This window comes from Salvelinus namaycush, chromosome 24 (assembly GCF_016432855.1).
Source record: "Salvelinus namaycush isolate Seneca chromosome 24, SaNama_1.0, whole genome shotgun sequence".
NCBI lineage: Eukaryota > Metazoa > Chordata > Actinopteri > Salmoniformes > Salmonidae > Salvelinus > Salvelinus namaycush.
This window is the reverse complement of record NC_052330.1, coordinates 33788811-33813340: the sequence shown is the minus strand read 5'-3', so window position 1 is coordinate 33813340 and position 24530 is coordinate 33788811. Positions and strand designations below refer to the sequence as shown.

Genomic DNA, 24530 nt, shown 5'->3' with positions numbered 1-24530 from the left:
TGTGTCCGTAGTGTCTTTAATCAATATGATGCTCAGTTCATTTTTGCAGTTGAGATACTTTTGTATATACAGTACATTTGGGAAAGTATTCAGACCCTTTCACTTTTCCCACATTTGGTTACATTACAGCCCTTTTCTAAAATGGATTAAATCGTTTTTTCCCTCATCAATCTACACAATACCCCATAATGACAAAGCAGAAACAGGTTTTTAGAATTTGAAATATCACATTTCCATAAGTATTCAGCCCCTTTACTCAGTACTTTGTTGAAGGACCTTTGGCAGCAATTACAGCCTCGAGTCTTTGGTATGACGCTACAAGCTTGGCACACCTGTATTTGGGGAGTTTCTCCCATTCTTCTCTGCAGATCCTTTCAAGCTCTGTCATATTGGATAGGAAGTGTCGCTGCCCAGCTATTTTCAGGTCTCTCCAGAGATGTTAGCTCGGGTTCAAGTCCGGGCTCTGGCTGGGGCATTCAAGGACATTCAGAGACTTGTCCCGAAGCCACTCCTGCGTTGTTTTGGCTGTGTGCTTAGGGTCGTTGTCCTGTTGGGGCGAAGGTTCACCTTCCAGTCTGAGGTCCTGAGTGCTCTGGAGCAGGTTGTCCTTCTGGAAGGTTCTCCCATTTCCACTGAGAAATGCTGGAGCTCTGTCAGAGTGACCATCGGGATCTTGGTCACCTTCCTCTTCTCCCCCGATTGCTCAGTTTGGCCGGGCCCAAACTTCTTCCATTTAAGAATGATGGAGGCCTCTGTGTTCTTGGGGACCTTCAATGTTGCAGAAATGTTTTGGTACCCTTCCCCAGATATGTGCCTCGACACAATCCTGTCTCGGAGCTCTATGGACAATCCTTCAACAGAGCTTGGTTTTTGCTCTGGCATGCACTGTCAACGTTGGGACCTTTTAATATAGACATGTCTGCCTTTCCAAATCATGTCCAATCAATCCAAGTTGTAGAAACATCTCAAGGATGACCAATGGAAACAGGATGAACCGGAGCTCAATTTCGAGTCTCATAGCAAAGGGTCTGAATACTTATGTAAATAAGGTATTTCTGTTTTTTAAATTTGTAATACATTTTCAAAAATGTCTAAACCTGTTTTCACTTTGTCATTAAAGGGTATTGTGTGTAAATTGATGAGGAAAATAAATACATTTAATTAATTTTAGAATAAATCTAACGTAACAAAAGGTGAAGGGGTCTGAATACTTTCAGAATGCACTGTAATGTATGTAAACACCCCTTCAAATTAGTGAATTCAGCTATTTGTCCCACCTGTTGCTGACAGGTGTATAAAATTGAGCACACAACCATGCAATCTCCATAGACAAACATTGGCAGTAGAATGGCCTTACTGAAGAGCTCAGTGACTTTCAATGTGGCACCGTCATAGGATGCCACCTTTACAACAAGTCAGTAAGTTACATTTCTGCATTGCGGGAGCTGCCCCGGTCAACTAAGTGCTGTTATTGTGGAGTGGAAATGTCTGGGAGCAACAACGGCCACACAAACTCACAGAATGGGACTGTCGAGTGCTGAAGTGTGTGAAAATTGCCTGTCCTCGGTTGCAACACTGACTACCGATTTCCAAACCGCCTCTGGAAGCAACGTCAGTATAAGAACTTTGTCGGGAGCTTCATGAAATGGGTTCAATCTTTACTAATGACAAGCCACTGGCTAGTTTCAGAGTGGGTGGCAAGGAATAAGTTAGTCCTAAATATTTCTAAAATGTAAAGACTTGTATTTGGGACAAATCATTCACTGAACCCTAAACCTCAAATGAATTTTGTAATAAATAATGTGGAAATTGAGCAAGTTGAGGTGACTAAACTGTTTGCAGTAACCCTGGATTGTAAACTGTCATGGTCAAAACATATTGATACAACAGTAGCTAAGATGGGGAGAAGTCTGTCCATAATAAAGCGCTGCTCTACCTTCTTAACAGCACTGTCAACAAGGCAGGTCCTACAGGCCCTGGTTTTGTCACATCTGGACTACTGTTCAGTCGTGTGGTCAAGTGCCACAAAAAGGTACTTAGGAAAATTGCAATTGTCTCAGAAGAGGGCAGCACGGCTGGGCCTTGGATGTACACAGAGAGCTAATGTTAATAATATGCATGTCAATCTCTCCTGGCTCCAAGTGGAGGAAAGATCGACTTCATCACTACTTGTATTTATGAGAGGTATTGACATGTTGAATGCACCGAGCTGTCTGTTTGAACTACTGGCACACAGCTCGGACACTCATACATACCCCACATGACATGCCACCAGAGGTCTCTTCACAGTCCCCAAGTCCAGAACAGACTATGGGAGGAGCACAGTACTACATAGAGCCATGACTACATGGAACTCTATTCCACATCAGGTAACGGATGCAAGCAGTAAAATTAGATGAAAAAAAACAGCAAAAAAATACACCTTATGGAACAGCGGGGACTGTGAAGCAACACAAACAGGCACATGCATACACACACATGGTGTTGTGAAATCTGTGAATGTATTGTAATGTTTTTAAAATTGTATAAACTGCATTAATTTTGCTGGATCCCAGGAAGAGTATCTGGGTAGCTAATGGTGATCCATAATAAATACAAATACTAACCCCTCCAGGCTATGCTTTAGTTTATATGATTCTGCCAATTACAGCAAGCCTGAGAGATGGTACACACCAATTTACACAAATCCTGAACTCATCACACCAAAATTATGTTTAGTCTCTCTCAGCGTTTCACAGTTACAAAGAGGGTCAGTTTGTTGTTAGCCATTTTTTCAAATGACAGGCCTCCTTTTATGAAGAGTGGTTACATCCCAATAGGGCTCTGGTCAAAAGTAGTGCACTATATAGGGAATAAGATGCCATTTGGGCCACTCAGTCAGTGCTCAGTTGACTGAGGACTGATAGAGATGTAATTGGACTGTCTCCGTGTGTCAAATGAAGCAGTAAAAACCATCAGAGTACTCATCATCTGGGGTCTCCTGAGGAACACAAGCTCTGATAGGCTACTCTAGATTCTAGAACACATCATCATAGGAAGTGCTGCCATGGTGATGGAGGCAGCTATTTTTTACCTCAAATGGCTTTTCAGAGTCAGAGACAAAATAAGATCTTTTGTTGTTGAAAAGTTTAAATATTCTATTATTTTCATACAGCTGAAAAAACGTTATAGTTCATATTTCTCTACTCTGTTTTGACAGGAAACTCATACAGTATAATTAGATTGTTTCTAATCTTATCAACACAGGGATTCTCTGATTATATCCGTTTTGTGAGATTAGAGTTATCAATCAGTCTCTGTGCTAACATCGGGAAGGGGGTTGTTGACGTTGACACAGTTGTTGACGTTTACACTAAAAGGTTTACTGAATTCCCACGTTAAACAGTAATACTTTTCATACAAACATTTTCCCATTCGTTTCATGTTCCTAGCATTAATCGTTCTATTTACTGTGCATGCTTTCGGATGGATAAGCTTTCAGATGGGTAAGCTTTCGGATGGATAAGCTTTCAGATGGGTAAGCTTTCGGATGGATAAGCTTTCGGATGGATAAGCTTTCGGATGGATAAGCTTTCAGATGGATAAGCTTTCGGATGGATAAGCTTTCGGATGGATAAGCTTTCGGATGGATAAGCTTTCAGATGGATAAGCTTTCAGATGGGTAAGCTTTCAGATGGGTACGCTTTCAGATGGGTAAGCTTTCGGATGGATAAGCTTTCGGATGGATAAGCTTTCGGATGGATAAGCTTTCAGATGGATAAGCTTTCAGATGGGTAAGCTTTCAGATGGGTAAGCTTTCAGATGGGTAAGCTTTCAGATGGATAAGCTTTCAGATGGATAAGCTTTCGGATGGATAAGCTTTCAGATGGATAAGCTTTCGAAGCAGAGTTGAGTAGTAAAGGCAGTTGAATGAAGAAATGACATGGTCTTCAAGTCACCAGTCACACGTTCTGTGTTCGCGTGCTGTTTTTGTTAACAGTTCTACCATGATCCAAGCTGTGTAATGTTTCTAATCTGGTCCCAGATCTGTTTGTGCTATCATTCCACTCCTTTCCCCTCACGAGTGGCATGATGTCCACAAACAGACCGGTACCCAGGCTATAATATTTCTAAATATATTTATGGAAAATTATATACTGAACCATATATAAATGCAACATGTAAAGTGTTGTTCCCATGTTTCATGAGGTGAAGTAAAATATCCCAGAAATGTTTCATACGCAAAGAAATTTACTAATCTAAGATGTTGTGCACAAATTAGTTGACATCCCTGTTAGTGAGCATTTCTCCTTTCCAAGATAATCCATCTACCTGACAGGTGTGGCATATGAAGAAGCTGATTAAACAGCATGATCATTACACAGGTGCACCTTGTGCTGAGGACAATAAAAGGCCACAATGTGCAGTTTTGTCACACAACACAATGCCACAGATGTCTCAAGTTTTGAGGGAACATGCAATTGGCATGCTGACTGCAGGAATGTCCACCAGAGCTATTGCCAGGGAATTGAATGTTCATTTCTCTACCATAAGCCACCTCCAATGTCATTTTAGAGAATTTGGCAGTACGTCCAACTGGCCTCACAACCGCAGACCACGTTTATGGCGTCATGTGGGTGAGTGGTTTGCTGATGTCAACCTTGTGAACAGAGTGCCCCATGGTGGGGTTATCGTATGGGCAGGCATAAGCTACGGACAACGAACACAATTGCGTTTTATCAAAATAAATTTGAAGGCACAGAGAGACAGTGACGAGATCCTGAGGCCCATTGCCGTGCCATTCATCTGCTGCCATCACCTCATGTTTCAGCATGAAAAGGCACAGCCACATGTCTCAAGGATCTGTACACAATTCCTACAAGCTGAACATGTCCCAGTTCTTCCATGGCCTGCATACTCAGACATGTCACCCATTGAGCATGTTTGGGATGCTCTGGATCAGCGTGTACGACACCGTCTTCCAGTTATCCAACAACTTCGCACAGCCATTGAAGAGTGGGACAACATGAGGCAAATGGTGGTCCCACCAGATACGGACTGTTTTTCTGATCCACGCCTCTACCTTTCTTTAAAGGTATCTGTGACCAACAGATGCATATCTGTGTTCCCAGGCATGAAATCCATAGATTAGGGTCTAATGAATTTATTTCAATTGATTGATTATCTTATATGAACTGTAACTCAGTAAAATCTTTTAAATTATTTCATGTTGCGTTTTTATTTTGGTTCACTTGAGACTTGCTCTGTATGAACCTGTAGGGTTCCCTGATTGTTCCTCCTATCACTCACTCAGCCCAGGTGGAGATGACTCTCGTAAAAAGGTAACAGATCAGAAATCTGAGTCCCTGAAATACGGCCTCATTACCGTAACGGACAGAGTGTGCATCCCAACTGGCACCCTGTTCCCTAATGTAGTGCACTACTTTTGACCAAATCCCTATGAGACCTGGTCCAAAGTAGTGCACTACATAGGGAATAGGGTGCCATTAGGGGGACGAACACAGCAGCTGAAGCTGAGAGTGGCTGGAGGATAGAGAGAGAGTAGCGACAGGGTCAGGGAGGGTAAACCCACAGTGATACAACGATCTCCATGTTATGGGCTAACCTTTAGACTCCCTGTAGAATGAGATGGAGTTCTGCTCACAGTCTTTTAAACACATTTTATATGTGGGGCTTGCATCCCTAATGGCACCTTATTCCCTACCTAGAGCCCTACTTTTGACCAGATTCTTATGGGCCCTAGTCAAACAGTGCACTATATAGGGAATAGGGTCGGGGGTGCCATTTGGGACAGGGCTGTGACATTTCCTCCTCTCAGAAACTCCTGGCCTTTCCCTTCACGCCTGGCTGGCTGCTAAATAAAACACTCAGACACAGAATATGTCCCAAATGGCACCCTATTCCCCAATATAGTGCACTACTTTTGACCAGGGTCCATAGGGATCTGGTCAAAAGTAGTGCAGTAGGTCAGGAATAGGGTGGCTTTTGGGATACGGTCAGCGTTTGACCTCAGCTCAGTAAGGACAGCTTTCAGGTGCTTCATGTCATCTTCAGTTCATCTTCATAAAGCTAGGAAGGCCACAGAGGTCTGGAAGAAACAGGTAACCTGGGATTCTGAGGGATTTTGCAAACTCAAACTCATTTTCATCTTCAGCTTATGTTAGCGACTTCATTTTCACTGCGTTTCCTCCAGACCTCTGTGGCTTCCCAGCCTGATGAAGATGAATTGGAAATGACCATGGGAGCTCCTGAGAACTGAGGTGAGGTCAAATAAGGTCTGAGCGAGCCAACTGAGCTGTATTTTGCTGTTTAACCTGCTTTCGCTACGTTTTATAACAGTGAACTGTATCAAAATCAGCTTGGACCCCAGGCTACCAGTCTGTTTGCTCCAGACCTCTGTAGACTCCTGGCCAGTTGAAATGTTAACAGGAGATGACACCTTTGTGAAACGTGGAGAATGCACAGTTAGGGAGAAAATTGGCAGTTGGGGATTCTGAGGGAAGTAGTTTTAGATTTCAAAGATAATAGCAGACCTAGAGAGAGCGGCAGCATAAGGAGAAGCGATATTGGCCCCATTTTGCTTCAGTGTTGAAAGTGAAACAGTAACACACAGTGAAGTCACGGCGTTAGTTCCAGGAAATGATGCAGTGCACAGTAGGGCTTTTTCATTCAGACTTATTCATATTTGACTCCACCAACACCACACTGACTGAAGAGAATCTGAGACATGGGGCACGATGGAGCGGATCACTTTTGTAAAGTGGTCACCGCCTTTCAAAGCGTGTTGCATTATGGGGATAAAAATGGTCCTACTAGCGGATACAAAACAACAAAATAGTTTTGTCGCATTGGAGCTTGATCTTCCTACCCCTTCGTCGCTGGGGGTACCTGTCTCTGGAGCCTAATCTTCCTGCCCCTTCGTCGCTGGGGGTACCTGTGTCTGGAGCCCGATCTTCCTGCCCCTTCGTCGCTGGGGTACCTGTGTCTGGAGCCTGATCTTCCTGCCCCTTCGTCGCTGGGGGTACCTGTGTCTGGAGCCTGATCTTCCTTCCCCTTCGTCGCTGGGGGTACCTGTGTCTGGAGCCTGATCTTCCTGCCCCTTCGTCGCTGGGGGTACCTGTGTCTGCGGCCGCTGTGCCTACTCCTACTCCTCCCCCTACAATTTCGAAGTCGACGTCAACAACCTTCCATCCCTGCTCTGGATCGAGTGGGGCTTCTCCATCTGTCGGAGGCCTGCACCATCCTGTGAAGTGTGTGAGTGGGGGGGGATTTCCTCGTCCTTCTCACCAGCCGTGATTTTGGGCTGCTCCATGGTAAGAAATGTGAATAGTCCTGGTGCAAAAACAATATCCTATCCTGGAGCTCGAGTATAATGACATTACTAAGCTACTCCCGAATGTACTACGCTAGGACATGGACATCGATTCTATCGTAGCATCCCAAATGTGCTTGAAAGCAGTATCCAGATCCATCGGATGTAGTGATCACAATATAGTAGCCATATCTAGGAAAACCACAGTTCCAAAGGCTGGTCCTAATATTGTGTATAAGAGGTCATACAATAACTGTTGTAGTGATTCCTATGTTGTTGATGTAAATAATATTTGTTGGTCCGTGGTGGCGTAATGAGGACCAACCAGACGTTGCACTTAACACATTTATGAAACGTCATATCCCAGTTACTAATAATTATGCACCCATTATGAAAAATTACTATAAAAACTTTTAAATCCCAGTGGATTGATGAGCAATTTAAAAATTGTATGGTTGAGAGGGATGATGCAAAAGGAATGGCAAATAAGTCTGGTTGCACAACCGATTGGCAAACGTATTGCAAATTAAGAAATCATGTGACTAATCTAAATAAAAATAAGAAAAAACTACACTATGAAACAAAGATAAATGACATAAAGAATTACAGTAAATCACCTTCAATGTAATTTTTACAAAACCGACTGGTATTTCCAACTACTTTAATGATTTTTTCATTGGTAAGATTAGTAAACTTAGGCATGACATGCCAACAACAAACGCAAACGCTACACATCCAAGTATTTCTGACCAAATTATGAAAGACAAGAATTGTAATTTTGAATTCCCTAAAGTGAGTGTGGAAGAGGTGAAAAAATTATTGCTGTCTATCAACAATGACAAGCCACCGGGGTCTGACAATTTGGATGGAAAATTACTGAGGATAATAGCAGACGATTTTGCCACTCCTATTTGCCATATTGTCAATTTAAGCCTACTAGAAAGTGTGTGACTTCAGGCCTGGAGGGAAGCAAAAGTCATTCCGCTACCTAAGAATAGTAAAGCCCCCTTTACTGGCTCAAATAGGCTCTCCAACATAATACAGGTAGAATCAGGCATTCCCCAGGGCAGCTGTCTAGGCCCCTTACTTTTTTCAATCTTTACTAATGACAAGCCACTGTCTTTGAGTAAAGCCAGTGTGTCTATGTATGCGGATGACTCAACACTATACACGTCAGCTACTACAGTAACCAAAATGACTGCAACACTTAACAAAGAGCTGCAGTTAGTTTCAGAGTGGGTGGCAAGGAATAAGTCAGTCCTAAATATAAAAAATATAAAAAATAAAAGCATTGTATTTGGGACAAATCATTCACTAAACCCTAAACCTCAACTAAATCTTGTTATAAATAATGTGGAAATTGAGCAAGTTGAGGTGACTAAACTGCCTGGAGAAACCCTGGATTGTAAACTGTCATGGTTATAACATATTGATACAACAGTAGCTAAGATGGGGAGAAGTCTGTCCATAATAAAGCGCTGCTCTACCTTCTTAACAGCACTATCAACAAGGCAGGTCCTACAGGCCCTAGTTTCTACCTTCTTAACAACACTATCAACAAGGCAGGTCCTACAGGCCCTAGTTTCTACCTTCTTAACAGCACTGTCAACAAGGCTGGTGTTACAGGCGCCAGATTTGTCCCACCTGGACTACTGTTCAGTCGTGTGGTCAGGTGCCACAATTGGCTCAGAACAGTGCAACACGGCTGGCCCTTAAATGTACACGGAGAGCTAACAATAATATGACTCAAAGTAGACGAAAGATTGACTTCATCACTACTTGTTTTTGTAAGAAGTGTTGACATGCTGCATGCACCGAGCTATCGGTTTAAACAACTAGCACACGGCTCTGATACCCATGCATACCCCACAAGACATGCCACCAGAGGTCTCTTCACAGTCCCCAGGTCCAGAGCAGACTATGGGAGGCGCACAGTACTACATAGAGCCATGACTACATGGAACTCTATTCCACATCAAGTAACTGATGCAAGCAGTAAAATCAGATGAAAAAAAACTGCTAAAAATACACCTTATGGAACAGCGGGGACTGTGAAGCAACACAAACAGGCACAGACACATGCATACACACACACACACAATAACATACACACATGTACACATGGATTATGTGTTGTGGATATGTGGTAGTGGAGTAGGGGCCCGAGGGCACACACTTAGTGTGTTGTGCATTCTGTAATTAATGTATTGTAATGTTTTAAAAAATTGTATAACTGCCTTCATTTTGCTGGACCTCAGGAAGAGTAGCTGCTGCCCTGGCAGGAACTAAACGGGAACCATAATAAATACATGTCGAAAGCATGAACTTTACAAAAATCGTGTGATCAAAGGCCATGAAGTTTTTGACTGCAGTCGACAGCAAGTTTGTGCAGTGGCTGTTCACCAATTTCATCCTGCAGCCATCGCCTGCATAGGCGGAGGCTCTATCGTCAACCAGTCATTAGGCTGTTTTTGTTTGACCCACGCAAACGTGACCAAAGACGTGACTGAAACAGGAACCAGCTTTGCCATGATTTATGTATAACGTGGATATATACAAATTAATGTGATGTTTGAGGCTCTCTCTCACTAGATGATTGTACAATGTACACACACGATTTCAGTTTGTGATTGTATGATATCGGTGTTGGAGACATGTTTATTTCGACATTATATAAAGAAACACTTTTATAAACAATGGCAACACTGCCACGTTGATCTGAGCGTTGCTATTGGAAACCCACATTAGTGTTCGACTTCCGGCTGTCGCGTACAAACCTCCCCCGAAATCACTCTACAGCCGGTTGCTTTGGCCTTACCATTTAAAACGTGCCCATGGTCTCCACATAAGAGGTTTCAGTTACAAAGAGGGTCAGTTTGTTAGCCATTTTTCAAATGACAGGCCTCCTTTTATGGAGAGTGGCAACATCCCAATAGGGCTCTGGTCAAAAGTAGTGCACTATATAGGGAATAAGATGCCATTTGGGAAGCAGTCAATGGGCCACTCAGTCAGTGCTCAGTTGACTGAGGACTGATAGAGATGTAATTGGACTGAGGAACACAACCTCTGATAGGCTACTCTAGATTCTAGAACACATCATCATAGGAAGTGCTGCCATGGTGATGGACTTTAACACAAATGGCTTTTCAGAGTCAGAGACAAAGGCTGATTTTTGTTTAAAATGTTCTATTCTTTAGTTTATATTTCTCTACTCTGTTGACGACTGGAAACTCATGCAGTATAATTACAAACATGTTTATCTTATCAACACAGGCATTCTCTGACAGACAAGTACATTTGTCTTTTTTCCCCCATTTAGCAGAAGCCCTTATCAAGAGTAAACACATTCAATAACAAAGCAAGGGCAAAAAGTGACAACAGTTGAAATGATATAAATGTTAAATATTTTATTCCATGAAACCAAAACAGCTTTCAGAGCAGTGAAAGGGATTTTAACTGAAATCTTAAGTCCAACACCAAAACAAAAGTAACATTTGTTGTAAATAAAAAACAAAAACAGGAAAACATGGGATAGGATTAAGAGAGGGTTTAAAAATAAACATATGCAACACTATTATTCCATTTCCTGCCCTATAAAACTGTGGCTATAAAACATCTGTTCAGAGAGGACTTTCCCCACTGACTGACCAATTATAGTGCCAAGTCTGTTCACGAACAACGATTCATACTGGTGGTCTTCCTCAACTCACTGATAACATGATGAACTAAAAACACGAAGCTAAACAGCCTCCTAGTTGTCTCATGAAGCTGGAGGAGACTCTTACAAAGTATTCCTGAACTACGGCTTAAATGACCGAGGACGCACAGACCAATGGTCCATCAAGGTGAACTTAAGACTCTTATGCTGTACCCACTCTGGGTAGAAGTCACTCTTTAAATGCACAGATCTAGGATCAGCTTCCTCCAAACTGACCTATTCACTCCGCCCTCTGATACCACAAGCATAACTAAAACAAGAGTGATGCATGTATTGTCATTCATGTACTCTGTAGCGTCTCCAGAGTAACAATCATGTACTAGTAACAAATAAATATATTTTTGTCTTGCGTGCGTCTTGGTAAAACAATGATAATAAAAAACAGGTTAATTCCCAAGTTCGTCTACAGACACACCTCCAGGTGTTTCACCATATACGGTCCCTCCAGCTCATAACCCATCTTCCTGTAGTAGTTCCGAGTTCCCACACCTGAAACACAGAAGTTTGATAAAGACATGGGTTGATGGGAAATATTACCACGCAATCCAGTCTCTACAAAAAGCACCAACTGTCTTGTTAATGAATATCGTACAGAGTGGTTTCCCACACCCTCGGGTGTAAAATCAATGAAGCAATCAAATGTATTTATAAAGCCCTTTTTACATTAGCATGTCACAAAGTGCTAATACAGAAACCCAGCCTAAAACCCCAAACAGCAAGCAATACAGATGTAGAAGCACTCCCCAAATAGCTCTACTTGCTGAAATTATGTTTATGAATGATTTGGCAAAATAAATTAAAACAGTTAAATATTGGTGTAAGATATGATGAAATGCTAAGCATCCTACTATATGCTGACAGTGGCGTAAAGTATTTAAGTAGTACTTTTTTTAGTTTTTTTGGGGGGGGGGTATCTGTACTCTACTATTTATATTTGGACTATTTTTACTCCACTACATTCATAAAGAAAAAAATATATACTTTTTACTCCTTACATTTTCCTTGACAGCCAAAAGTACTTGTTGCATTTTGAATGCTTAGCAGGACAGAAAATGGTCCAATTCACACACTTATCAAGAGAACATCCCTGGTCATCCCTACTGCCTCTGATCTGGCGGACTCACTAAACAGAGAACATCCCTGGTCATCTCTACTGCCTCTGATCTGGCGGACTCACTAAACAGAGAACATCCCTGGTCATCCCTACTGCCTCTGATCTGGTGGACTCACTAAACAGAGAACATCCCTGGTCATCCCTACTGCCTCTGATCTGGCGGACTCACTAAACAGAGAACATCCCTGGTCATCCCTACTGCCTCTGATCTGGCGGACTCACTAAACAGAGAACATCCCTGGTCATCTCTACTGCCTCTGATCTGGCGGACTCACTAAACAGAGAACATCCCTGGTCATCCCTACTGTCTCTGATCTGGAGGACTCACTAAACAGAGAAAATCCCTGGTCATCCCTACTGCCTCTGATCTGGAGGACTCACTAAACAGAGAACATCCCTGGTCATCTCTACTGCCTCTGATCTGGCGGACTCACTAAACAGAGAACATCCCTGGTCATCCCTACTGCCTCTGATCTGGAGGACTCACTAAACAGAGAACATCCCTGGTCATCCCTACTGCCTCTGATCTGGCGGACTCACTAAACAGAGAACATCCCTGGTCATCTCTACTGCCTCTGATCTGGCGGACTCACTAAACAGAGAACATCCCTGGTCATCCCTACTGCCTCTGATCTGGCGGACTCACTAAACAGAGAACATCCCTGGTCATCCCTACTGCCTCTGATCTGGCGGACTCACTAAACAGAGAACATCCCTGGTCATCTCTACTGCCTCTGATCTGGAGGACTCACTAAACAGAGAACATCCCTGGTCATCCCTACTGCCTCTGATCTGGCGGACTCACTAAACAGAGAACATCCCTGGTCATCCCTACTGCCTCTGATCTGGAGGACTCACTAAACAGAGAACATCCCTGGTCATCTCTACTGCCTCTGATCTGGCGGACTCACTAAACAGAGAACATCCCTGGTCATCCCTACTGCCTCTGATCTGGCGGACTCACTAAACAGAGAACATCCCTGGTCATCCCTACTGCCTCTGATCTGGTGGACTCACTAAACAGAGAACATCCCTACTGCCTCTGATCTGGCGGACTCACTAAACACAAATGCTTCGTTTGTAAATTATGTCTGAGTGTTGGAGTGTGACCCTGGCACATCTAAAAAACACTTGTGCCGTCTGGTTTGTTTAATAAGGAATTTTAAATGACTTATACATTTACTTTTTTGATACTTAAGTATTAAGTGATCTCAAAGAAATAGAGATAGAGGATCAAATGAATTTCAATTGCCTTTTCTACCACGATACCCGTGTCTTTATTCTAGAAAGCCCACCGTAGGGTGCCTTCGGAAAGTATTCACACCCCTTGACTTTTTCCACATTTTGTAACATTACAGCCTTATTCTAAAATAGATTAAATACTTCTACACACAATACCCCATGACAAAGCAAAAACAGTTTTAGAATCTTACGCAAATTTACAAAAAAATAACTGAAATACGTTATTTCCATAAGTATTCAGACCCTTTGCTATGAGACTCAAAATTTAGCTCATGTGCATTCTGTTTCCATTGATCATCCTTGAGATGTTTCTACAACTTAATTGGAGTCCAAATTCAATTGATTGGACATGATGTGGAAAGGTACACACCTGTCTATATAAGGTCCCACAGTTGACAGTACATGTCAGAACAAAAACCCTGCCATGAGGTCGAAGGAATTGTCCATAGAGCTCTGAGACAGGATTGTGTCGAGGCACAGATCTGGGGAAGGGTACCAAAACATTTCTGCAACATTGAAGGTCCCCAAGAACACAGTGGCCTCCATCATTCTTAAATGGAAGAAGTTTGGAACCACCAAGACTCTTCCTAGAGCTGGACCCCGGCCAAACTGAGCAATCGGGGGAGAAGAGGAAGGTGACCAAGATCCCGACGGTCACTCTGACAGAGCTCCAGCATTTCTCAGTGGAAATGGGAGAACCTTCCAGAAGGACAACTATCTCTGCAGCACTCCACCAATCAGGTCTTTATGGTAGAGTGGCCAGACAGAAACCACTCCTCATTAAAAAGGCACATGACAGCCTGCTTGGAGTTTGCCAAAAGGCACCTAAAGACTCTCAGACCATAACAAACAAGATGCTCTGGTCTGATGAAACAAAGATTGAACTCTTTGGCCTGAATGCAAAGTGTCACGTCTGGAGGAAACCTGGCACCATCCCTACGGTGAAGCATGGTGGTGGCAGCATCATGCTGTGGGGATGTTTTTCAGCAGCAGGGACTGGGAGACTAGTCAGGATTGAGGGAAAGATGAACAGAGCAAAGTACAGAGAGATCCTTGATGAAAACCTGCTCCAGAGCGCTCAGGACATCAGACTGGGGGCGAAGGTTCACCTTCCATCACGACAACGACCCTAAGCACACAGCCAAGACAACGCAGGAGTGGCATCAGGATAAATCTCTGAATGTCCTTGAGTGGCCCAGCCAGAGCACAGACTTGAACCCGATCGAACATCTCTGTAGAAACCTGAAAATAGCTGTGCAGCAACGCTTCCCATCCAACCTGACAGAGTTTGAGAGGATTCGCAGAGAAGAAATGGGAGAAACTCCACAAATACAGGTGTGCCAAGCTTGTAGCATCATACCAAAGAAGACTCGAGGCTGTAATCGCTGCCAAAGGTGCTTCAACAAACTACTGAGTAGAGGATCTAAATACTTATGTAAATGTGATTTTTTTAAATTTATTTTGGGGGTGGGGGAAACTTTCTAAAAACAAGTTTTTAATTTGTCATTATGGGGTATTGTGTGTAGATTGAGGGGGGGGGGGGGGGGGGGGGGGGAGAAACTATTTAATACATTTTAGAAAAAGGCTGTAACGTAACAAAATGTGGGAAAAGTGAAGGGGTCTGAATACTTTCTGAATGCACCGTCTACCCTGGAATTATACGGCTGAGCCATGAGGAGAAACTGGAATGTTTCTGTTCATTGTGTATTTCTGTTTACAGAATTTGTAGATAAAGCCTGGAATACAAGAAAAAGAGCTCCTAGGAGGAGAGAAGACCATCCGTCTACTGCTCCTAGGAGGAGATAAGACCATCTGTCTACTGCTCCTAGGAGGAGAGAGAGATAAGACCATCTGTCTACTGCTCCTAGGAGGAGAGAGAGATAAGACCATCTGTCTACTGCTCCTAGGAGGAGAGAGAGATAAGACCATCTGTCTACTGCTCCTAGGAAAGAGAGAGAGAGATAAGACCATCTGTCTACTGCTCCTAGGAAAGAGAGAGAGATAAGACCATCTGTCTACTGCTCCTAGGAAAGAGAGAGAGATAAGACCATCTGTCTACTGCTCCTAGGAAAGAGAGAGAGATAAGACCATCTGTCTACTGCTCCTAGGAGGAGAGAGAGATAAGACCATCTGTCTACTGCTCCTAGGAAAGAGAGAGAGATAAGACCATCTGTCTACTGCTCCTAGGAAAGAGAGAGAGATAAGACCATCTGTCTACTGCTCCTAAGCATGGAGGAGAGAGAGATAAAACCATCTGTCTACTGCTCCTAAGCATGGAGGAGAGAGAGATAGGACCATCTGTCTACTGCTCCTAAGCATGGAGGAGAGAGAGATAAGACCATCTGTCTACTGCTCCTAAGCATGGAGGAGAGAGAGATAGGACCATCTGTCTACTGCTCCTAGGAGGAGAGAGAGATAAGACCATCTGTCTACTGCTCCTAGGAAAGAGAGAGAGATAAGACCATCTGTCTACTGCTCCTAGGAAAGAGAGAGAGATAAGACCATCTGTCTACTGCTCCTAAGCATGGAGGAGAGAGAGATAGGACCATCCGTCTACTGCTCCTGAGCATGGAGGAGAGAGATAAAACCATCTGTCTACTGCTCCTAGGAAAGAGAGAGAGATAGGACCATCTGTCTACTGCTCCTAGGAAAGAGAGAGAGATAGGACCATCTGTCTACTGCTCCTAGGAAAGAGAGAGATAGGACCATCTGTCTACTGCTCCTAGGAAAGAGAGAGATAGGACCATCTGTCTACTGCTCCTGAGCATGGAGGAGAGAGAGATAAAACCATCTGTCTACTGCTCCTAGGAAAGAGAGAGAGATAAAACCATCTGTCTACTGCTCCTAGGAAAGAGAGAGAGATAGGACCATCTGTCTACTGCTCCTAGGAAAGAGAGAGAGATAAAACCATCTGTCTACTGCTCCTAGGAAAGAGAGAGAGATAGGACCATCTGTCTACTGCTCCTAGGAAAGAGAGAGAGATAAAACCATCTGTCTACTGCTCCTAGGAAAGAGAGAGAGATAGGACCATCTGTCTACTGCTCCTAGGAAAGAGAGAGAGATAGGACCATCTGTCTACTGCTCCTAGGAAAGAGAGAGAGATAAAACCATCTGTCTACTGCTCCTAGGAAAGAGAGAGAGATAGGACCATCTGTCTACTGCTCCTAGGAAAGAGAGAGAGATAAAACCATCTGTCTACTGCTCCTAGGAAAGAGAGAGAGATAAAACCATCTGTCTACTGCTCCTAGGAAAGAGAGAGAGATAGGACCATCTGTCTACTGCTCCTAAGCATGGAGGAGAGAGAGATAAAACCATCTGTCTACTGCTCCTAAGCATGGAGGAGAGAGAGATAAAACCATCTGTCTACTGCTCCTAAGCATGGAGGAGAGAGAGATAGGACCATCTGTCTACTGCTCCTAAGCATGGAGGAGAGAGAGATAAAACCATCTGTCTACTGCTCCTAAGCATGGAGGAGAGAGAGATAGGACCATCTGTCTACTGCTCCTAAGCATGGAGAGAGAGAGAGATAGGACCATCCGTCTACTGCTCCTAGGAGGAGAGAGAGATAGGACCATCTGTCTACTGCTCCTAGGAAAGAGAGAGAGATAAGACCATCTGTCTACTGCTCCTAAGCATGGAGGAGAGAGAGATAGGACCATCTGTCTACTGCTCCTAAGCATGGAGGAGAGAGAGATAGGACCATCCGTCTACTGCTCCTAAGCATGGAGGAGAGAGAGATAGGACCATCTGTCTACTGCTCCTAAGCATGGAGGAGAGAGAGATAGGACCATCCGTCTACTGCTCCTAAGCATGGAGGAGAGAGAGATAAGACCATCTGTCTACTGCTCCTAAGCATGGAGGAGAGAGAGATAAGACCATCTGTCTACTGCTCCTAAGCATGGAGGAGAGAGAGATAGGACCATCCGTCTACTGCTCCTAGGAAAGAGAGAGAGATAGGACCATCTGTCTACTGCTCCTAAGCATGGAGGAGAGAGAGATAGGACCATCTGTCTACTGCTCCTAAGCATGGAGGAGAGAGAGATAAGACCATCTGTCTACTGCTCCTAAGCATGGAGGAGAGAGAGATAAAACCATCTGTCTACTGCTCCTAAGCATGGAGGAGAGAGAGATAAAACCATCTGTCTACTGCTCCTAAGCATGGAGGAGAGAGAGATAGGACCATCTGTCTACTGCTCCTAAGCATGGAGGAGAGAGAGATAAAACCATCTGTCTACTGCTCCTAAGCATGGAGGAGAGAGAGATAGGACCATCCGTCTACTGCTCCTAAGCATGGAGGAGAGAGAGATAAGACCATCTGTCTACTGCTCCTAAGCATGGAGGAGAGAGAGATAGGACCATCTGTCTACTGCTCCTAAGCATGGAGGAGAGAGAGATAAGACCATCTGTCTACTGCTCCTAAGCATGGAGGAGAGAGAGATAAGACCATCTGTCTACTGCTCCTAAGCATGGAGGAGAGAGAGATAAAACCATCTGTCTACTGCTCCTAAGCATGGAGGAGAGAGAGATAAAACCATCTGTCTACTGCTCCTAAGCATGGAGGAGAGAGAGATAGGACCATCTGTCTACTGCTCCTAAGCATGGAGGAGAGAGAGATAAAACCATCTGTCTACTGCTCCTAAGCATGGAGGAGAGAGAGATAAGACCATCTGTCTACTGCTCCTAAGCATGGAGGAGAGAGAGATAAGACCATCTGTCTACTGCTCCTAAGCATGGAGGAGAGAGAGATAAAACCATCTGTCTACTGCTCCTAAGCATGGAGGAGAGAGAGATAGGACCATCTGTCTACTGCTCCTAAGCATGGAGGAGAGAGAGATAAGACCATCTGTCTACTGCTCCTAAGCATGGAGGAGAGAGAGATAAAACCATCTGTCTACTGCTCCTAAGCATGGAGGAGAGAGAGATAAAACCATCTGTCTACTGCTCCTAAGCATGGAGGAGAGAGAGATAAAACCATCTGTCTACTGCTCCTAAGCATGGAGGAGAGAGAGATAAAACCATCTGTCTACTGCTCCTAAGCATGGAGGAGAGAGAGATAAAACCATCTGTCTACTGCTCCTAAGCATGGAGGAGAGAGAGATAAAACCATCTGTCTACTGCTCCTAAGCATGGAGGAGAGAGAGATAGGACCATCTGTCTACTGCTCCTAAGCATGGAGGAGAGAGAGATAAAACCATCTGTCTACTGCTCCTAGGAGGAGAGAGAGATAGGACCATCTGTCTACTGCTCCTAAGCATGGAGGAGAGAGAGATAGGACCATCCGTCTACTGCTCCTAGGAGGAGAGAGAGATAGGACCATCTGTCTACTGCTCCTAAGCATGGAGGAGAGAGAGATAGGACCATCCGTCTACTGCTCCTAAGCATGGAGGAGAGAGAGATAAGACCATCTGTCTACTGCTCCTAAGCATGGAGGAGAGAGAGATAGGACCATCTGTCTACTGCTCCTAAGCATGGAGGAGAGAGAGATAAGACCATCTGTCTACTGCTCCTAAGCATGGAGGAGAGAGAGATAAGACCATCTGTCTACTGCTCCTAAGCATGGAGGAGAGAGAGATAGGACCATCCGTCTACTGCTCCTAGGAAAGAGAGAGAGATAAGACCATCTGTCTACTGCTCCTAGGAAAGAGAGAGAGATAGGACCATCTGTCTACTGCTCCTAGGAAAGAGAGAGATAGGACCATCTGTCTACTGCTCCTGAGCATGGAGGAGAGAGAGATAAAACCATCTGTCTAATGCTCCTAGGAAAGAGAGAGAGATAAAACCATCTGTCTACTGCTCCTAGGAAAGAGAGAGAGATAGGACCATCTGTCTACTGCTCCTAGGAAAGAGAGAGAGATAGGACCATCTGTCTACTGCTCCTAGGAGGAGAGAGAGATAAAACCATCTGTCTACTGCTCCTAAGCATGGAGGAGAGAGAGATAGGACCATCTGTCTACTGCTCCTAAGCATGGAGGAGAGAGAGATAAAACCATCTGTCTACTGCTCCTAAGCATGGAGGAGAGAGAGATAAGACCATCTGTCTACTGCTCCTAAGCATGGAGGAGAGAGAGATAGGACCATCTGTCTACTGCTCCTAAGCATGGAGGAGAGAGAGATAGGACCATCCGTCTACTGCTCCTAAGCATGGAGGAGAGAGAGATAAGACCATCTGTCTACTGCTCCTAAGCATGGAGGAGAGAGAGATAGGACCATCCGTCTACTGCTCCTAAGCATGGAGGAGAGAGAGATAAGACCATCTGTCTACTGCTCCTAAGCATGGAGGAGAGAGAGATAGGACCATCCGTCTACTGCTCCTAGGAAAGAGCGAGAGATAAGACCATCTGTCTACTGCTCCTAGGAAAGAGAGAGAGATAAGACCATCTGTCTACTGCTCCTAAGCATGGAGGAGAGAGAGATAGGACCATCCGTCTACTGCTCCTAGGAGGAGAGAGAGATAAGACCATCTGTCTACTGCTCCTAGGAAAGAGAGAGAGATAGGACCATCTGTCTACTGCTCCTAGGAAAGAGAGAGATAGGACCATCTGTCTACTGCTCCTGAGCATGGAGGAGAGAGAGATAAAACCATCTGTCTACTGCTCCTAGGAAAGAGAGAGAGATAAAACCATCTGTCTACTGCTCCTAGGAAAGAGAGAGAGATAGGACCATCTGTCTACTGCTCCTAGGAAAGAGAGAGAGATAGGACCATCTGTCTACTGCTCCTAGGAGGAGAGAGAGATAAAACCATCTGTCTACTGCTCCTAAGCATGGAGGAGAGAGAGATAGGACCATCTGTCTACTGCTCCTAAGCATGGAGGAGAGAGAGATAGGACCATCTGTCTACTGCTCCTAAGCATGGAGGAGAGAGAGATAAGACCATCTGTCTACTGCTCCTAAGCATGGAGGAGAGAGAGAACGATAAGAGACCCACCTGAGATGACGGCTAGTTTCCCAGAGCCGTGTTCCTCTCTGGCGATCCTCTCTGCTTCCTCCATCAACATCATGCCAAAGCCCTACAAACAGGAGGAACAAATGAAAAGACTAATCAAGCACTGAGCTCAACAAAACCTCAGAGACTTGACACACAACATAGAGACAGTGATTCAGTTCATTAAAAAAACCACATGATTCAACTTAACAAGGTCATGATGATGTTGAATAGCTAGTAATATTTGAATAGCGCTGGGTGGGTGGGTGGGTGGGTAGGTGGGTTGGTTGGTGTGTGTACCTGGTGTTGGAACTTGTTGGGGTCTCTGCTACTGACAGGAACCACGCTGCCGTAGACGTGCAGCTCACGGACGATAGACACTCCCCCTTTGAGCTCAGGGCGAAATGATTGGGCGGAACAACGCCGCAGACGCAGCAGACCAATCAGAATGTCCTGTTCTGGATCCTCGTAGGACAGGAAGGTCTCCCAGCCACCGTTGGCCACGTAGTCTCTACGAATCAGCTCCACCTGGTAGGGACGGACTTTGTGATGGATCTCCTGGATTCCCACTTCTCTTGTTCTCACATCTCGACACTAGTGGATGAGAGAAAGACATTATGATCATGTATTCTAACTAGCTAACTACCACTACGTATGACCTAACATTGGATTGTAATTACATTTTATACACACACACATTATTGTAAACCGGGTAGTTTAGATCCTGGATTCTGATTGGCTGAAACAGCATTCTAGCCGTGTGTATATCAGATTATATATATTATGGGTGTGACGCAAAACTACTTGTTTACTGTTCTATTTACGTTGGTAACCAGTTTATAATAGCAATAAGGCTCCTAGGGGGGTGTGGTATATGGCCAATATAGCACGGCTATGGGATGTTCTTACGCACGACACAACGCGGAGTGCCTGGACGCAGCCCCTAGCCGTGGTATATTGGCCATATATCACAAACCCCCCGAGGAGCCTTATTGCTATTATAAAATGGTAACCAACATAATTAGAGCAGTAGAACTAAATCTCGTCATACCCGTGGTATACGAAATTTATACGAGCAGTAGACGGGCAGTAGAGGATGGGGTATACCATGGCTTTCAGCCAATCATAATAATTCAGGGCTCAAATCACCCAGTTTATAATGGCTGATATACTACGCCCCCCGGGGGCCCTACCGCTTCAATATACTACTACGCCCCCCGGGGGCCCTACCGCTTCAATATACTACTACGCCCCCCGGGGGCCCTACCGCTTCAATATACTACTACGCCCCCCGGGGGCCCTACCGCTTCAATATACTACTACGCCCCCCGGGGGCCCTACCGCTTCAATATACTACTACGCCCCCCGGGGGCCCTACCGCTTCAATATACTACTACGCCCCCCGGGGGCCCTACCGCTTCAATATACTACTACGCCCCCCCGGGGGCCCTACCGCTTCAATATACTACTACGCCCCCCCGGGGGCCCTACCGCTTCAATATACTACTACGCCCCCCCGGGGGCCCTACCGCTTCAATATACTACTACGCCCCCCCGGGGGCCCTACCGCTTCAATATACTACTACGCCCCCCCGGGGGCCCTACCGCTTCAATATACTACTACGCCCCCCCGGGGGCCCTACCGCTTCAATATACTACTACGCCCCCCCGGGGGCCCTACCGCTTCAATATACTACTACGCCCCCCCGGGGGCCCTACCGCTTCAATATACTACTACGCCCCCCCGGGGGCCCTACCGCTTCAATATACTACTACGCCCCCCGGGGGCCCTACCGCTTCAATATACTACTACGCCCCCCGGGGGCCTACCGCTTCAATATACTACTACGCCCCCCGGGGGCCCTACCGCTTCAATATACTACTACGCCCCCCGGGGGCCCTACCGCTTCAATATACTACTACGCCCCCCGGGGGCCCTACCGCTTCAATATACTACTACGCCCCCCGGGGGCCCTACCGCTTCAATATACTACTACGCCCCCCGGGGGCCCTACCGCTTCAATATACTACTACGCCCCCCGGGGGCCCTACCGCTTCAATATACTACTACGCCCCCCGGGGGCCCTACCGCTTCAATATACTACTACGCCCCCCGGGGGCCCTACCGCTTCACTATACTACTACGCCCCCCGGGGGCCCTACCGCTTCAATATACTACTACGCCCCCCGGGGGCCCTACCGCTTCAATATACTACTACGCCCCCCGGGGGCCCTACCGCTTCAATATACTACTACGCCCCCCGGGGGCCCTACCGCTTCAATATACTACTACGCCCCCCGGGGGCCCTACCGCTTCAATATACTACTACGCCCCCCGGGGGCCCTACCGCTTCAATATACTACTACGCCCCCCGGGGGCCCTACCGCTTCAATATACTACTACGCCCCCCGGGGCCCTACCGCTTCAATATACTACTACGCCCCCTGGGGCCCTACCGCTTCAATATACTACTACGCCCCCTGGGGGCCTATTGCTTCAATATACTACTACGCCCCCTGGGGGCCTATTGCTTCAATATACTACTACGCCCCCCGGGGCCCTACCGCTTCAATATACTACTACGCCCCCTGGGGCCCTACCGCTTCAATATACTACACCGCCTGGGGCCCTAATGCTTCAATATACTACGCCCCCTGGGGCCCTACCGCTTCAATATACTACTACGCCCCCTGGGGCCCTACCGCTTCAATATACTACTACGCCCCCCGGGGGCCCTACCGCTTCAATATACTACTACGCCCCCCGGGGGCCCTACCGCTTCAATATACTACTACGCCCCCCGGGGGCCCTACCGCTTCAATATACTACTACGCCCCCCGGGGGCCCTACCGCTTCAATATACTACTACGCCCCCTGGGGCCCTACCGCTTCAATATACTACACCGCCTGGGGCCCTATTGCTTCAATATATACTTGGTATATATACACTTGGTAGTTTGGATCCTGGATGCTGATTGGCTAAAACAGCACTCCAGTCGTGTGCAAATGAGACGACATACCATGAGTATGACGCAAAAATAAAACAAAAAGTGTTCTATTTGAGAGTGGCCTTATTTTATACATGTTATTTGCAGTGTATTTCCTCACCTCCGTCCCCATGTCTTTCATCCTGGCCAGAGCCAGCTCTCTGAGGTTACCATGCTCCACTCCAGAGCTCACCAGAGGCATGGGGATATCCCTGAGACAGAGAGACCAATACATCAGTATACTGTATTACAGTATACTGTAATACTTTACATAAAGGGGTTTAGGATACATCAGTATACTGTAAATCAGTGGTCACCAACTGGTCGATCACGATTGACAGGTCGATCTCCAAGTCATTCCTAGTCGATCAACAAACATTTCTGTAAAAAAAAACAACGATAAAGCCTTGCCTTCCTATTATTATTTTTTTTATTCGTTTTCGCGCAGTAGGTGCACTTGATCACAGACAGTGTCACCAGCAAAGCACCGCCACACCTCCTCCTCCATGCTTCACGGTGGGAACCACACATACGGAGATCATCCGTTCACCTACTCTGCGTCTCACAAAGACATGGCGTTTGGAACCAAAAATCTCAAATTTGCATTCATCATACCAAATGACAGATTTCCACCGGTTAAATGTCCATTGCTCATGTTTCTTGGACCAACCAAGTCTCTTCTTCTTATTGGTGTCTTTTTAGTGGTTTATTTGCAGCAATTCGAACAGCAATTCTGAACAGTTGATGTTGAGATGTGTCTGTTACTTGAACTCTGTGAAGCATTTATTTGGGTTGCAATCTGAGGTGCAGGTAACTCTAATGAATTTATAATCTGCAGCAGAGGTAACTCTGGGTCTTCCTTTCCTGTGGCGGTCCTCATGAGAGCCAGTTTCATCATAGCGCTTGATGGTTTTTTCGACTGAACTTGAAATATTCCAGCATTGACTGACCGTCATGTCTTAAAGTTATGATGGACTGTCGTTTCTCTTTGCTTATTTGAGCTGTTCTTACCATAATATGGACTTGGTCTTATACCTTTTACAACAGATTGGCTCAAACACATTAAGGGAAGACATTCCACAAATTAACTTCTAACAAGGCACACCTGTTAATTGAAATGCATTCCAGGTGACTACCTCATTAAGCTGGTTGAGAGAATGCCAAGACTGTGCAAAGCCGTCATCAAGGCAAAGGGTGGCTACTTTGAACAGTCTCAAATATAAAATATATTTTG

The 24530-nt window shown here is 45.3% G+C and overlaps 1 protein-coding gene across 1 annotated transcript in view; it reads right to left on the bottom strand.

The window, feature by feature from the left end:
* Positions 1-10693: 10693 nt before the first annotated feature.
* The window catches only part of LOC120019190 (elongator complex protein 3), a 46677-nt gene continuing 32840 nt past the window's right edge, over positions 10694-24530 (bottom strand). Inside the window, exons 11-14 of the mRNA XM_038962501.1 lie at positions 23418-23508; positions 20609-20902; positions 20312-20393; positions 10694-11519 (exon numbers count right to left, since the gene is read on the bottom strand). Coding sequence (XP_038818429.1) covers positions 11434-11519; positions 20312-20393; positions 20609-20902; positions 23418-23508 — 553 coding nt within the window. The 3' untranslated portion in view covers positions 10694-11433. The remainder of the gene's footprint in view (positions 11520-20311; positions 20394-20608; positions 20903-23417; positions 23509-24530) is intronic.